The 12,422-nt window shown below is 40.9% G+C and overlaps 1 protein-coding gene and 1 long non-coding RNA gene across 3 annotated transcripts; one reads left to right on the top strand and one right to left on the bottom strand.

Moving 5' to 3' along the window:
- Positions 1–4,173: 4,173 nt before the first annotated feature.
- Positions 4,174–8,240, top strand: LOC124702995 (kinesin-like protein KIN-14O). Of its 2 annotated transcripts, none has more exons than XM_047235192.1 (12): positions 4,174–4,759; positions 4,860–4,914; positions 5,124–5,305; positions 5,405–5,488; positions 5,588–5,749; positions 5,834–5,940; positions 6,036–6,223; positions 6,385–6,549; positions 6,650–6,859; positions 6,963–7,000; positions 7,095–7,222; positions 7,306–8,240. In XM_047235192.1, exons 3-12 carry the CDS (start codon positions 5,191–5,193, stop codon positions 7,927–7,929), a joined length of 1,821 nt encoding a protein of 606 aa, XP_047091148.1. In that variant the 5' UTR covers positions 4,174–4,759; positions 4,860–4,914; positions 5,124–5,190; the 3' UTR covers positions 7,930–8,240. The 2 variants fall into 2 exon arrangements, with proteins under 2 accessions (XP_047091148.1, XP_047091147.1); XM_047235191.1 differs by having other exon boundaries at positions 4,849–4,914.
- LOC124702998 lies at positions 6,019–7,153 on the bottom strand. The gene is made up of 3 exons (XR_007002861.1): positions 6,937–7,153; positions 6,439–6,822; positions 6,019–6,243 (listed from the first exon to the last, which is right to left on the bottom strand). It is a non-coding gene; the product is annotated as an uncharacterized LOC124702998 (long non-coding RNA).
- Positions 8,241–12,422: the final 4,182 nt, after the last annotated feature.

The following is a 12,422-nucleotide window of genomic DNA, read 5'->3' as shown; positions in this document are numbered from 1 at the left end:
CAGATGACCAATGGTCATTGACACCTTTTTTCGCTGAAGTGAAGGAGGTCTATGGAAGAAAGTACAGTTCATGCTACAAACTACATTCATATGATGATGGTATCTGCATTTCCTTCTCTTTGTTCTAATTCACCATGGATCGTGTTTAATTTCTTTGCTGCAAAATTATCGTTTTAATCTCTTTGAATTGTATAATGTTGTTTTTAGGTCACTGCTACGCGTGCAAGAATCAAGGGATGCATGCACTGCAGCACCCTATTTTGGGGATCGGGTATGAGGGTGGCCATGGTGCTATGGGCCCCCCCTTTGTTTATTTTAAAGATGATGATTACTTTGATTGAGTGATGATGGTGTATGTATGCCGAGTAGACTTGATCTCCAATGCGTGAAAGTAACAATTCTTGTGTGCGGGGCCTCGGCTACGGAGTTAATGATTTGTCTTGGTGTTCTGAATTTGGTTTTGAGATACATACTGACATTGTTGTGTGTATGTCTATCTCCTAAATTTATTTTATGGTTTTTCTTAAATTTTAGCATTGTATATCTGGATTTGGGTGCAATACAGGCCCTAATTGCACTCCACCGTTAGTGTCCATTATGCGAGCAAGCAAATGTTCGAGATGCCTTGCCCAACGCTGCAAGCCATCCAAGTAGCAAAATACAAGCAACCGCACCTGACCTGACCTGACCTGAGTGGAAGGGGCATGATGAGGCCTTCAGAAAATGAGGAAAAGTTTGCTTCCAAAAATTCAACCCAGCACGGTTTATGATGCAATGCAGGAAAAGTTCTTTACTAGGTTCCAGAACTTACATGCACAGCTGTGTCGATCACATTGCATTCTGCACAGCTAGGACTGGAGAATTCCAAGGTTCCCTTTGGGAAATAAAAGAAGAAAAGAATGAGTAGATCATGACCTAATGATGCAGTGTTTTTATCCTGACCCCTGATCCAGCTGCATAGATCCCAAAGGCACATGCTGAAGAGGTGACCAGATAATTTACTATGTACATCCATGTTACAACGGTGCCATTCCTAGCTTTGCTCAATGTGCAGTAACATGTAGTGGTACTATACTCTAATTAATTCATCAGTCCCTCCAAATCACACCATAATAACTGCTTTTATATGGCACGATGGGGAAAAAAGAACAGCTTCATCACTGAATTGTGCAGTAGTAATATGCGTGTGGTTTTACTGAACAACAGGTCACCACATTCCAAGTGAAAAGCAAACAAGCAGAGTTCCTGATCCACAATCCAATACAGAGTGTAAAGTGTAGGCAGATCATTATGCAAGTTTGTTTGGCTTTGACTCCAAGCCTGGAGCTAAACATAGATGCAGAGAGACAGGCCTGAACACTGTGACACACACAGCAACACACGAACCATTCAAACTTCGGACTGATCAAAGCCTACTACAAGAGCCATGCATGCAGGCAAAGGGTCCATGTGTTTGCCGCTCAATCAGTCACCCACATGGGGAGGATTCGTACCTGTTGCAAGATTGTACCTTGTGTGCCCCCCTTCAATTAATCTCCTGTTCTAGTTCACCACATAGTATGTTCTTTCTCCAACATTTTGCTCCGCGGTACAGTAGGAGTAACAGCAAGCAGCGAGGTGTAATTATTGGAACTTCATAAATTTTGGGTACAGTTTATGGCATTTTGGGGGCAGTGATGGTACCGCTACTGTTTTCTTGTTTCAAGTACAACTGTGGAAGAAGATAATGTTTGAGTACCGAGCAGGACGGTATCCAAAGTATCGTATGCACTTGATTACCAATTTCCTGCTCACATCAGTACGTGATCATCTAAAGCATCATCAAGGAAGCGCATGATGATTCAGAAGTTTTACATGAGAGACCCTGCCTTCGAAGTCCGAAGAGAAAATATATGTTTTCTAGCTTAAAATCTGTACACAAATATGTGTCCAAGGTGCTAAGAGATTCTATCTTAAAATCAACGAGAGAATTCACCAGCTACTAGTGCAAGCTTTTTTTGCCGGTTGCTAGTAGTGCAAGTTGACTATGGAATTCACTTTTGTGAACTAATAAATAATTACATGCACTTGGTATCCAATGCAATCGGGAACTTGGGATGATAAAAGATGAGTTGAAACTTTGGCATCACCCGTGTTTTTTTTATATATAATTAGTACTTTGTTTTGGTCTATTCAGATCAGTTGAAACCTTGGACCTATCTGGGTTAGGAGCAGGCATAACCTGTATTTTATTCGCGTCCACTAGCATGTAAGCCACATCCCATCTTTTACACAGGAGATGCAATCTGCATCTTAATCTTTTATTATTGTGGGCAAGCACAATGTTAGGTGACGCTAGCAGTTAAGCGTAAATATAATGTGTTGGAGTGGTGCTAAATAAAGATACTTAAGAGAATATTCCCATCCAATAATTATTTTCCCTTCTTTCAAAGGTATATTTCAGAAGAGACAGGAGAGATCGTTAAAAAGTGGGGCTTAATTAGCCAGATTTGAGAATTGAACCCAGGTTCTCTTGGGTCAAGGGGGAAGCAGTTTTATTTCTTTCTTCTTTTCTTTTTCTCTGAAATTCCTTTGTAGCTCTGCTACTCCCTGTATGCTCCCGTCTTCTCGACGGTTTTCTTCTAATATATTATGACGCATGCTTTGGCATGCGTTCGAGAAAAAAAGAAGAGACAGGAGAAGAAGAATACGAGATGGATAAAAGAGACGTACCTCAGAATCTTATTGTTGCAAGAATCCAAGAAGCCATGGATAAGATCGATTTCATATCCGACAGTGGATGTGTGCTCTTCATGACATGACTGGCTACCAAAACTGTGATGAGAAAACTGATTATGGTGTCATTTTGTTTTTAACTCCTTGATGTGTATTTTGGTTTTGAGATGGAGAGGGTGAGTGGAGTTGAAGTACTAGCCTAGTAGCATTGGCTTGGCAAGATGACGTCCAGATCATTGGAGCTTTTCTTGAATGTGAGGACTTTGAGGAGGAGGGTTCTCCCAATTGTCATATGTCGTCTGTTCCTTACTCCACGCTTCTCATACAACTGTGCTCCATGAGGTCTTCTCCGATTAGAAAATATGAAGGCTATCAATTAGCATAGGATGTCATTGCTAGCTACTTTTTGTTAGTACTACTATTAACATAGCAAAAGGGCCCGTTTGGAACACAAGATTTTCATAAAAAACGTTAACCTGTCTAATTCAAAAGAAAAATTTAGTGTTTCGGACAGACAAAAATAAACCTGAACCTTGTTTGCTCATCGGTCTTTCTTAGAAACATCAGTTAAGATTTTCCAGGGAGGAAGAACTCTGCAACGTGCAGTAGAATTTTCTTGGGTAAAGAGATCTACTCACTCCCTGTTTGCTAGCACCCCTACAATTGAATGAACTTTGGGACTATTTGCAGTTTTGCAGAGTGTTTCTGCAGTCAAATCATGGGACCATCTACTCATACTATCATTTGTCAATGGAGTACACAAAACCAGAATACTTTATACTAGGACATGGATTTTCTGCGGCAATTAAATATGCTGCATAAATTTTTGGCTTCAATTTCCAAGTGAGACGTTGCAATGGGCAGTAAGGCAGCTTATTTGCCCAACATAAAGGCTGTAAAAGTCTAGCCTCAATACTACCAAGTACTCAATTTTCCAAAAAAAAAAAAAAAGGTTATAATCTGATATTAGTATAGCATTTTCGTATTAAAAGAAGTTAGAATAGTCTTCCAATTAAAAATTAGGCCTTCTTTGTGACCAATATTTTTTAACATTAAAACAAAGTACCAAGACCAACAAACTTCCAAGATAGTATCAATTTATAAGATTTGGAGAAGGCACAAATTGACCTGGTGTGTCCTAGAATAAGATTTGGCTGTCCTCATGTAAATTATTCTGCACTTTATTCTTGCATAATAATTATTTAAAAGGACAAATTTTCTGTCTCTCTCTAAAAAAAAATAACACCATTGTCAACCTCCAGCAAACTCATTAACTGTTGCCAGCAGCCTAATTCAACAGCAAAACATCTTCATAAAAATGAGAGCTGCCAACAATTAAAGATCTAGCAGACAACACAGCAATGGCCTTCAAAAGCTGACACCACAAACAATCCGGCCACCACCTCTTCCCCATTTGTTTTCCAGCGAGTAGTGCGGGGGCTGTTTGATCACACCATTTCCTACCCTCGATATTCTAAATCCAGGCCCCTCCACGCCACCTAACTGTCTCCTTAACTGGACTATCATATCTCTCTCTCTCTCTCTCTCTCTCTCTCTCTCTCTCCATCTTTGTGCAACTGTTCATTGATGGATTTCTTGCTCTGAAATATGGTTTTTACCTCCCTTGGGTGATCTTGGAAAGAGCCCCTTTGTGAGGCTTTCCCTTTCCAGTGTGGTGTGAAGCACTTTCTGGTGTATAGCTTAGCTTGCTTGTGTGCTGTTCTTGAGTGGAATAAAGCTAGAGCATGCATGTGGCTTTGGATAGGTAGGATTCTTCCTTCTTCCACAGCCATGTGCTGCATGCAGCTTTGATCTTTGGCAATTGCTGCTAGCTACAACACAACTTTTAGGCATCAAGATCCAAGAAAGATCAGGACCAAAAGTCTTGAGCTGCATTGTACTGAGAGGTTGTCCCCTTGGCTCACTCTTCCCTCCTCATATCTGTCCTTACTTTGGCACTGGGTCAAGAGGAAGAACAGAGACCCTGCTTCCAAGGAGAAAAGGAATCAGGGACAACTTCAAGCAGTAGCAGATTCTCCTCAAGGTACTAAATTAAATTATGTTGTACTACTGACCTTTCTTGTGTTCTTTTTGTCCATATTTACCAACATACTCTTCTCTGTTGTGCTGCAGAAGCTGTTTAGGGGAAGAGGTTTAGGTCCAAGAGGAGCTCTAGGTTCAACAATCATAATTCATAAGGTACTGGAGAAATTATGTATTGTTCTTCAGATGTGTATATTCTCTTTGAAGTACACATATTGATGTCTTCCGGCCCTGCATAGGGCTAATCATTGAAAAAGTGTTTGGAATATATTCCCTCTGCTCTTGTCATTCTTTGCTTGGATTGAGTTGTTTCAGATTCCTCCACAGTCCACACAGATAAGCTGATATTTTGGTTCCTCTTCCAGTTCATCTCTTGATATGAGGCAGACGAAGCTTCTCTGAGGAAGGAAGAACGAGATCTTGTTTCTTTGCATGGAGAAGGAGACCATGGGGGGTCATGTGATGCTGCCGCTGGAGAACCTGGGCTTGGATGTCCCCAACGGTGAAATCTTACTTGGCCATGACAAGGACATGTCAACTCTGCAAGGTTCAGAGAAACACCACTCTCTTGTGTATTAAGTTCATGTGGCGGTTTATCGAAACAGAAAAAACAGAATATAATTCTTTTGGCCCAATGTTGTTTCAGAGGAGATTTCGGCTATGAGATCAAGGCATAGACATCTCAACCGGAGAAGGCGAGAGGCGCTGGACAAACTCATAGACCTGAAAGGTACTGCCTTTGATACAAGATAGAAGTTGGTGTTCTCCACAGCATAGAGCTATTATTATTCCTTGAGAGTCCAATGAGCTGAGTTTGGCTACAATTCAGGAAGTATCAGGGTGTTCTGCCGGGTCCGGCCGTTAATCTCAACCAGCAACTTCAAGATCAAATCACCAATTACTGTTGAACAAGAGAAGATCACAGTTCGAGCAGTGGGCGTCAAGAAAGATTTCAGTGTTGATAGGGTGTTTGATCAGGAGTCAACGCAAGGTTCATCTTGCTTCACTGCCTTTCCACAATTCCAGTGCTCATATTCTTAAAGTATAACTCATTTCAACAGTGTTCATGCTGCAGATGATGTCTTCCATGAGGTAAAGCCAATCATCAGATCTGCACTTGATGGGCACAACGTCTGCATCCTTGCTTTTGGCCAAACTGGGACAGGAAAGACCTATACAATGGTCAGTTGGTGCCTCCTATGTCATGTTTCAACTGAAATGAAGAGTGAAGACATTATATGTATTCCATCTTACCTTTCCTTCCAAACTGCATGCAGGAAGGAACTAACGATAACCTTGGCGTCGTGCCTCGAGCGATACAAGAACTGTTTTCGCATGCTTCTCAAGATAGTTCATCCACATATTCTTTCTCCATAAGCATGCTTGAGGTCTACATGGGAAGTCTCAGGGACTTGTTGGCACCAAGGCAGCATCTCTTCAGGTCCACAGAATGCAATACAACGTGGTAAAGACCCATCAATTCACCTGTAAAGGCTGTGTGCATCATCACGATGCAGAAGCCGGGTTTATCCCTTTTCAAAAAAAAAAATCAATTCACCTGTAAATTCTCTAGTAAGACCATCAATTGACAAAGTGCAAATGTTCGTGTGTTTTTGAGTTTTTCAGTAATCTCAGCATTCTAGCAACTAAAAGTGGTGCCGTCGAAGTTGAGGGGCTCACCGATGTTGCGATGCCAGACATCAAGAAAGCCAACCAGTGGTATTGCAGAGGGCGGCGATCCCGATCAACATCCTGGACAAATGTCAACGATGTTTCGAGCCGATCACACTGGTGGGTTGATGAGCCGTTCCAGCTACAGAGTTTCAGTTTCTGCAGTATGGTAACTTGAACAGTACCCAATTTTATGTGCCTTAGCTGTGTCTGTGTGTAGCTTGACAAGAATTACCATAAGAAGATCTGGAGGTGTCACTGAAGAAGTCAGCAAGCTTTGGCTCGTCGATCTTGGTGGCAGTGAGCGGTTGCTAAAGACTGGTGCGTCTGGGTTGACAATGGATGAAGGTAAGGCCATAAACCTCTCGCTATCAGCCCTTGGAGATGTCATTGCTGCACTAAGACGGAAGAGAAGTCATGTTCCTTACAGGTAAACTGACCAATGCATCTTCATCCAGACAGATACATCCCAACGTTTAAAGTTATCTCAGAAGTGTTTATGCTTACCTTATTTTAATTTTCAAACTCTGCAGAAACAGCAAGCTCACCCAAATTCTCAGTGATTCTCTTGGTAAGAGAAATTGCTCAGTCCAATTTGAAACATCAAAGTTACAAACAAATGTAATGTAATGTAAACCTATATGGTTTATGTTGATATGTTACAGGTGGTGGTTCAAAAGTTCTGATGGTAGTGCATATCAGTCCTTCTAAGGATGATGTCGGCGAGACCATCTGCTCACTGGGCTTCGCAAAAAGAGCAAGGTTGATAGAATCCTGCAGAGAGCTTTCAGAGGTAAGAAAAATTAATGAAAAACTGTGATCACCTTGATCAAAGTTCCTACTTTACATGTGTAGGTATTTGTTTTCTTGATGTAGGACTTGAATATGCTTAAGCAGAAGCGGCTCTCAGAGCTTGAGAAGGAAATATGTGACACTGAGCACGAGCTCAAGGATCTCAGTGAAGAAATAAGTAGCGCTGAGGTCTCACTTGAAGAGAGGAAGAAGGTCTCTCCATCTGTCTGTCAGGCTCTCTGCGATGAGAAGGGGTCGCCGAGAAGCACTCTGGTGGTAGGGCACATTGATGCTACAGACAGCCCTCGGGCAACCGAAAAGGCCAAAACCAGGGTGTCTCGTGGCTCAGTTCCTCACTTCATGTCCCCAACCGAGTGCAGCCGGCAAAGACATGGCATAGCAAGCCATTCTGTCAGTAAACCAAGGCTGACAAAATCAGTAAACAGATATCCAGCTGAGCTCCGCGGGAGCCAATCGCTCAGCCACTCCAGCTGCAAGAATGCATCGAAGGTTAGGTCAGCGGCATTCTCATCCGGTGTGTCTAAGTTGAAGTACTTGTCAGTAAAATCTGATCAGATCAACATAAGCAGTAACAGCATTGATTCAACGGCAGCATCAGCGCCTCAACGAAGGGAAAGTTTTATTTCCAGGCCGGTGCAGAGAGCCCCCCTACATCAGCACAGGAGAAGGATGTCGTGTTTAACCTGAACTCACAAAATACAGATTGAATAGCTCTGATTTTGACTTCTTGTTTGGTAGTGAAATGTTTTGGAAAGATGATTGGGGTTTTACATCGCTTTGATAGTTTGTTTGTGCTAGCTTCATAGATTTGTGATTACGGTAACTACTGGAGGGCCCTTCCTTTACTGGTTTTTGGTTTGGATTGGAAGGGCCGAAGGGTGTGAGGGATATAGTAAATGGAATTGTAATTGGATTTGACCAATTCCTTTGATTGGTCTGTGGATTTGTAACTTTGAAAAGGAAAAAAAATGCATCATCACTGATATAGTATTCTGGTAGAGGCTTTGAAGATAGGCAGGATTGATTCAATGTACAAGCTTTTTTCAAGGTTGCATGAACTATCCTAGGATCTGAATTTCATATTGATGCCAGAACTGAATAATTGGACATCTGTTAATTTACCAAAAGAGCTGAGATGGTCAATTAGTTATCTTGAAACTTAGCTATAATTCAAGTTACTGCAAAGTTTTTGATGTCACCCCTAATTGTATGAAACTGCATACCTTAGTGTTTCAACTTTCAAGAGAAGAGCTAAATTCCAAGTTAAGAATATTCCATCAGTAAAAGATGTGAAAGCATCTTTTTCGCTCCCCACACAAGACAAGTGCAGGAAACTTGGAACCATAACTGCAGCATCTCACATACAATCTAACCGTAAGAGTACACAATCTAACTGACCAAAACTTAGAGAGTAGTGTAACTATTTTGGGGGGGAGAAGAGAGACTAGTATAAAACCTAAGCTGTTACTAGAGAAATGGTATATGGATATTGGGCTAAACTGTACAGGGGTGTACTTAAGAAAAGCAGCACTCCGCAAAGAAAGTACACCCTGATTGTGATGCATTTATCAAGTTGGGAGCTAAAAAAACAGAAAAGAAAGGGGGTCGAATCAGAATCGGCTCATAACTTGTTACTATTTTTTATCGTCTAAACATATGAGGTCCTTTGGGTATTCTGAAGAGGACAGAGTGGAAGTATGCAGAGGAACATATCTGTTGGCACTTGACATCCAGGCTGCCAGAGAGCAGAGAAAAAATGATGGTCCAGCCAATACGGTTGACTAATCAGCTAAGTAATTGTGAATCATGATCTGAAAATCAAGCATCACTCATACTCATCACTACCTACTAACATGAGTAGGTGGAAGCTAACGCGCCCATGTTAATCGCAGCATAAGTAGGTAGCTGAAGCCAATACCGGAGAAATAGTGCTTGGATTAATGCAGCAGCAGCCTGCCCATGTTAACTATGTTTTCCTAGCAGGCAAACTGAGTAGTAGTATATTATGTGTCTGATCTTTAATCTTGTTCCACTTGTGCTTATTATCAGGCAAGTAACTCTAGTCTAAACATCAGCGCTTCAGTAAGCATTCACTGACCACGTCTAAATTATTTGTCCAAATCCTTTGATTGCTCTTTGCATTTGTAATTTTGAAATGGAAAAATAGCGTGCACCATCACTTATGTAGTGGTTTGGTAGAGGCTTAGCAAACAGATAGGCTGCAAGTTTTTTGCAAGATTTGCATGAATTACACTATGGTCCTAATTTCCTGCTGATGACAGAACTGAATAATTGGTCATCTGTTGATTTACCAAAGAGCTGAGGTGAGGAATTCGTACTTACTACCTTGAAACTTAGCTATACCTCAATTTACTGCACACTTTTCACTGTCGCTACTCTTTCTCTGGAACTGCATACCTTAGTTGGTAGTTGTGATGTATTTAAGTTTCAACTTTCAAGAGAACTTGTAAACTGCAAGTTAAGAATATGCCATCAGTAAGAATGCTCCATGAGTGAAAGATGTGATAGCATCCCTTTTGCTTCCCACACAAGACAAGTACATGCAACTGGGAACTGTAACCATAAGAGTACAGAATATAGTTAACCAAAATTTAGAGGCTATCTGTTTTAGGTTAGAGAGTACTAAGCTGGTAGTAGAGAAAAAAATTATGTGGGCCTTGGTGCTAAACTGTACAGCAGGGGTTGTTCCTTCTTTTCTTGTTCCAAATATAGATGGGCCTCTGATTCTGATGCAATTATCGTGTTGAGAGTTTCAAAAAAAAAAAAAAAGGAAAGAAAGGGGGTCCAAGTATATGAGGCCTTTTTGGTATTGTGAAGAGGACAGAGTGGAAGTATGCAGAGGGACATATCTGCTGGCACTTGACATCCAGGCTGCCAGAGAGAACAAGAAGGATGGTGGCCGATGCAATACAGTGGACTAATAAGCAAAGTAGTTCCGAATCAAGATCTGAAAAATCAAGCCTCACTCATACTTCCTCCGTCCACAAATATAAGACGTTTGAGACATTTCAAAGTGAACTAGATACACACAATAATGAGTGAATCTACATAGTAAAAATAGAGTAGATACATGCCGAAATAGATGAATCTGCAAAAAGCTAAAACATAATATATTAGTGATCAACGGAGAGAGTACTCATTACTGCCTGGTAACATGAATGGGTAGGTGGCAGATTGCGCACCCATGTTAATCGCAGCATCAGTAAGGTAGGAGTAGTTGAATGTCAATACCGGAGAAACAGGCCCCGCAAAAAAAAAAAACGGAGAAACAGGGGGTTGGACTAATGCAATAGCAGCCTGCCCATGTGAAATTTATGTGGGCCTTGGTGCTAAACTGTACAGCAGGGGTTGTTCCTTCTTTTCTTGTTCCAATTATAGATGGGCCTCTGATTCTGATGCAATTGTCGTGTTGAGAGTTAAAAAAAAACAGGAAAGAAAGGGGGTCCAAGCATATGAGGCCCTTTGGGTATTGTGAAGAGGACAGAGTGGAAGTATGCAGAGGGACATATCTGCTGGCACTTGAAATCCAGGCTGCCAGAGAGATCAGAGAAGGATGGTCCAATACAGTTGAGTAATAAGCTAAGTATTTCCGAATCAAGATCTGAGAATCAAGCATCACTCATACTCCCACCGTTCACAAATATAAGACGTTTGAGACATTTTAAAATGAACTTGGTACACACCATAATGAGTGAATCTATATACTAAAAATAGAGCGGAGACATACCGAAATAGATGAATCTACAAAAATCTAAAACATATTATATTAGTGAATGCAGGGAGTTCTCGTCACTGCCTGCTAACATGAACTAGATTTTGATGTGCGCCTTGGCGCACGATCCCGTGAGACTCATTGTAGGAGGAAAAATGATAATACATCTTCTTAGGTTTTACAAAATATAGCGAACAACACTAAATTACAAATAGAAAACCATTCATTTATATACCACCAGTTGATTCTGCCAAGAGCAAACTAATGCTTGTTGATTCTGCCAAACTAATGGTTGTTGATTCTGCCAAGAGAAACATAAATAAGTGAAAACCAAAATCATCATCTACATGTCCAGACATGGTCTTTAAGACTCATGGCACAAAGGACATAGAAAAATAAGCCGATTACATATTATCTGACATCACACCAACTCAATAAGAGGATCTACAGAGCTAACAGCACCAACACGAGACACGGTCATCCGAACTAAGAACCCGCAAGAACAACATCATACCGCACAATGTTCCTATAGGCATGCCTTCCCTAGTAGTTTTAGTCACGAACCACGAACCCATACAAACCCTACAATAGGCACACAACTTGCATGGTTGATTCCTCGTACGGAGATCGTGAACCAAACGACACGATTGACCATAAAAGAACCGGGTGGGTGGCACGATCCCGTGGGATTTGAACCAATCTGCGACATGTATAATAGCAGTGAAAATTATCTTAGGTAATGGGGATGCATTTTACAGGATTTAGAAAACAAAGACATCAAGATAAAATTATAACTGAACACACAAATCAGAACGGAGCAGCATACACTTACATACAATGAGGGATATACATAATAACTATTAAGCAAGAGTATATTGGTAGAAAAGAGAAGACAATTAGTAAAGTGTAGCATGTACACCGAGAATGTATTAAACGCAATTACTTAAACCAGCAGGAAACCGACAAAGATAACAGTAAGTATATACACATGTTTTTGAGATAACAGTAGATATATACACACAAGGTAGTACTCAGGTTCACAACAGAGGTGTTCATCACTTCCCGCATAGTCTATTATGGAACTACGAACATAAACGACACGATGAGCACTAAGTTCTCTACCTACAACATGAATCACGTAAGGTAGCAATCTCAATCTAGGTAACGATGATCACACCTCATAATCTATGTCGAAGTCGAAAACGTGGATCTCATTTTGATAATGGTTGGCCTCAAAGTCAAGGAGGATGGAATTATGCTTGCCAAGCTATCTTCGTGCTCATAGATAGGGTGTGACAGCGGAAGAGACGTCATCCCTTGTAGTCATGATGACCAGTTGTTGTGTAACTGCCATCATTATTCATGTGTCAAGAAATAGGATCACTTTGAAACTGGCAATTCTTCAACAATCTAGATTAATTATATAATCTACCCTAAGGATAAGTTT

This window comes from Lolium rigidum, chromosome 3 (genome assembly GCF_022539505.1).
Source record: "Lolium rigidum isolate FL_2022 chromosome 3, APGP_CSIRO_Lrig_0.1, whole genome shotgun sequence".
Lineage (NCBI taxonomy): Eukaryota > Viridiplantae > Streptophyta > Magnoliopsida > Poales > Poaceae > Lolium > Lolium rigidum.
Note: the sequence above shows the minus strand (reverse complement) of the source record. Positions and strands in the feature narration are given on the sequence as shown.

Excerpts from the sequence above, each read along its gene's own strand:
- LOC124702995 (XM_047235192.1), top strand. The coding sequence starts at position 5,191 with ATGGAGAAGGAGACCATGGGGGGTCATGTGATGCTGCCGCTGGAGAAC. Across the intron at positions 5,489-5,587 it reads CAAACTCATAGACCTGAAAG|GAAGTATCAGGGTGTTCTGC; the intron begins GTACTGCCTTTG and ends GCTACAATTCAG. Across the intron at positions 5,941-6,035 it reads CAGGAAAGACCTATACAATG|GAAGGAACTAACGATAACCT; the intron begins GTCAGTTGGTGC and ends AACTGCATGCAG.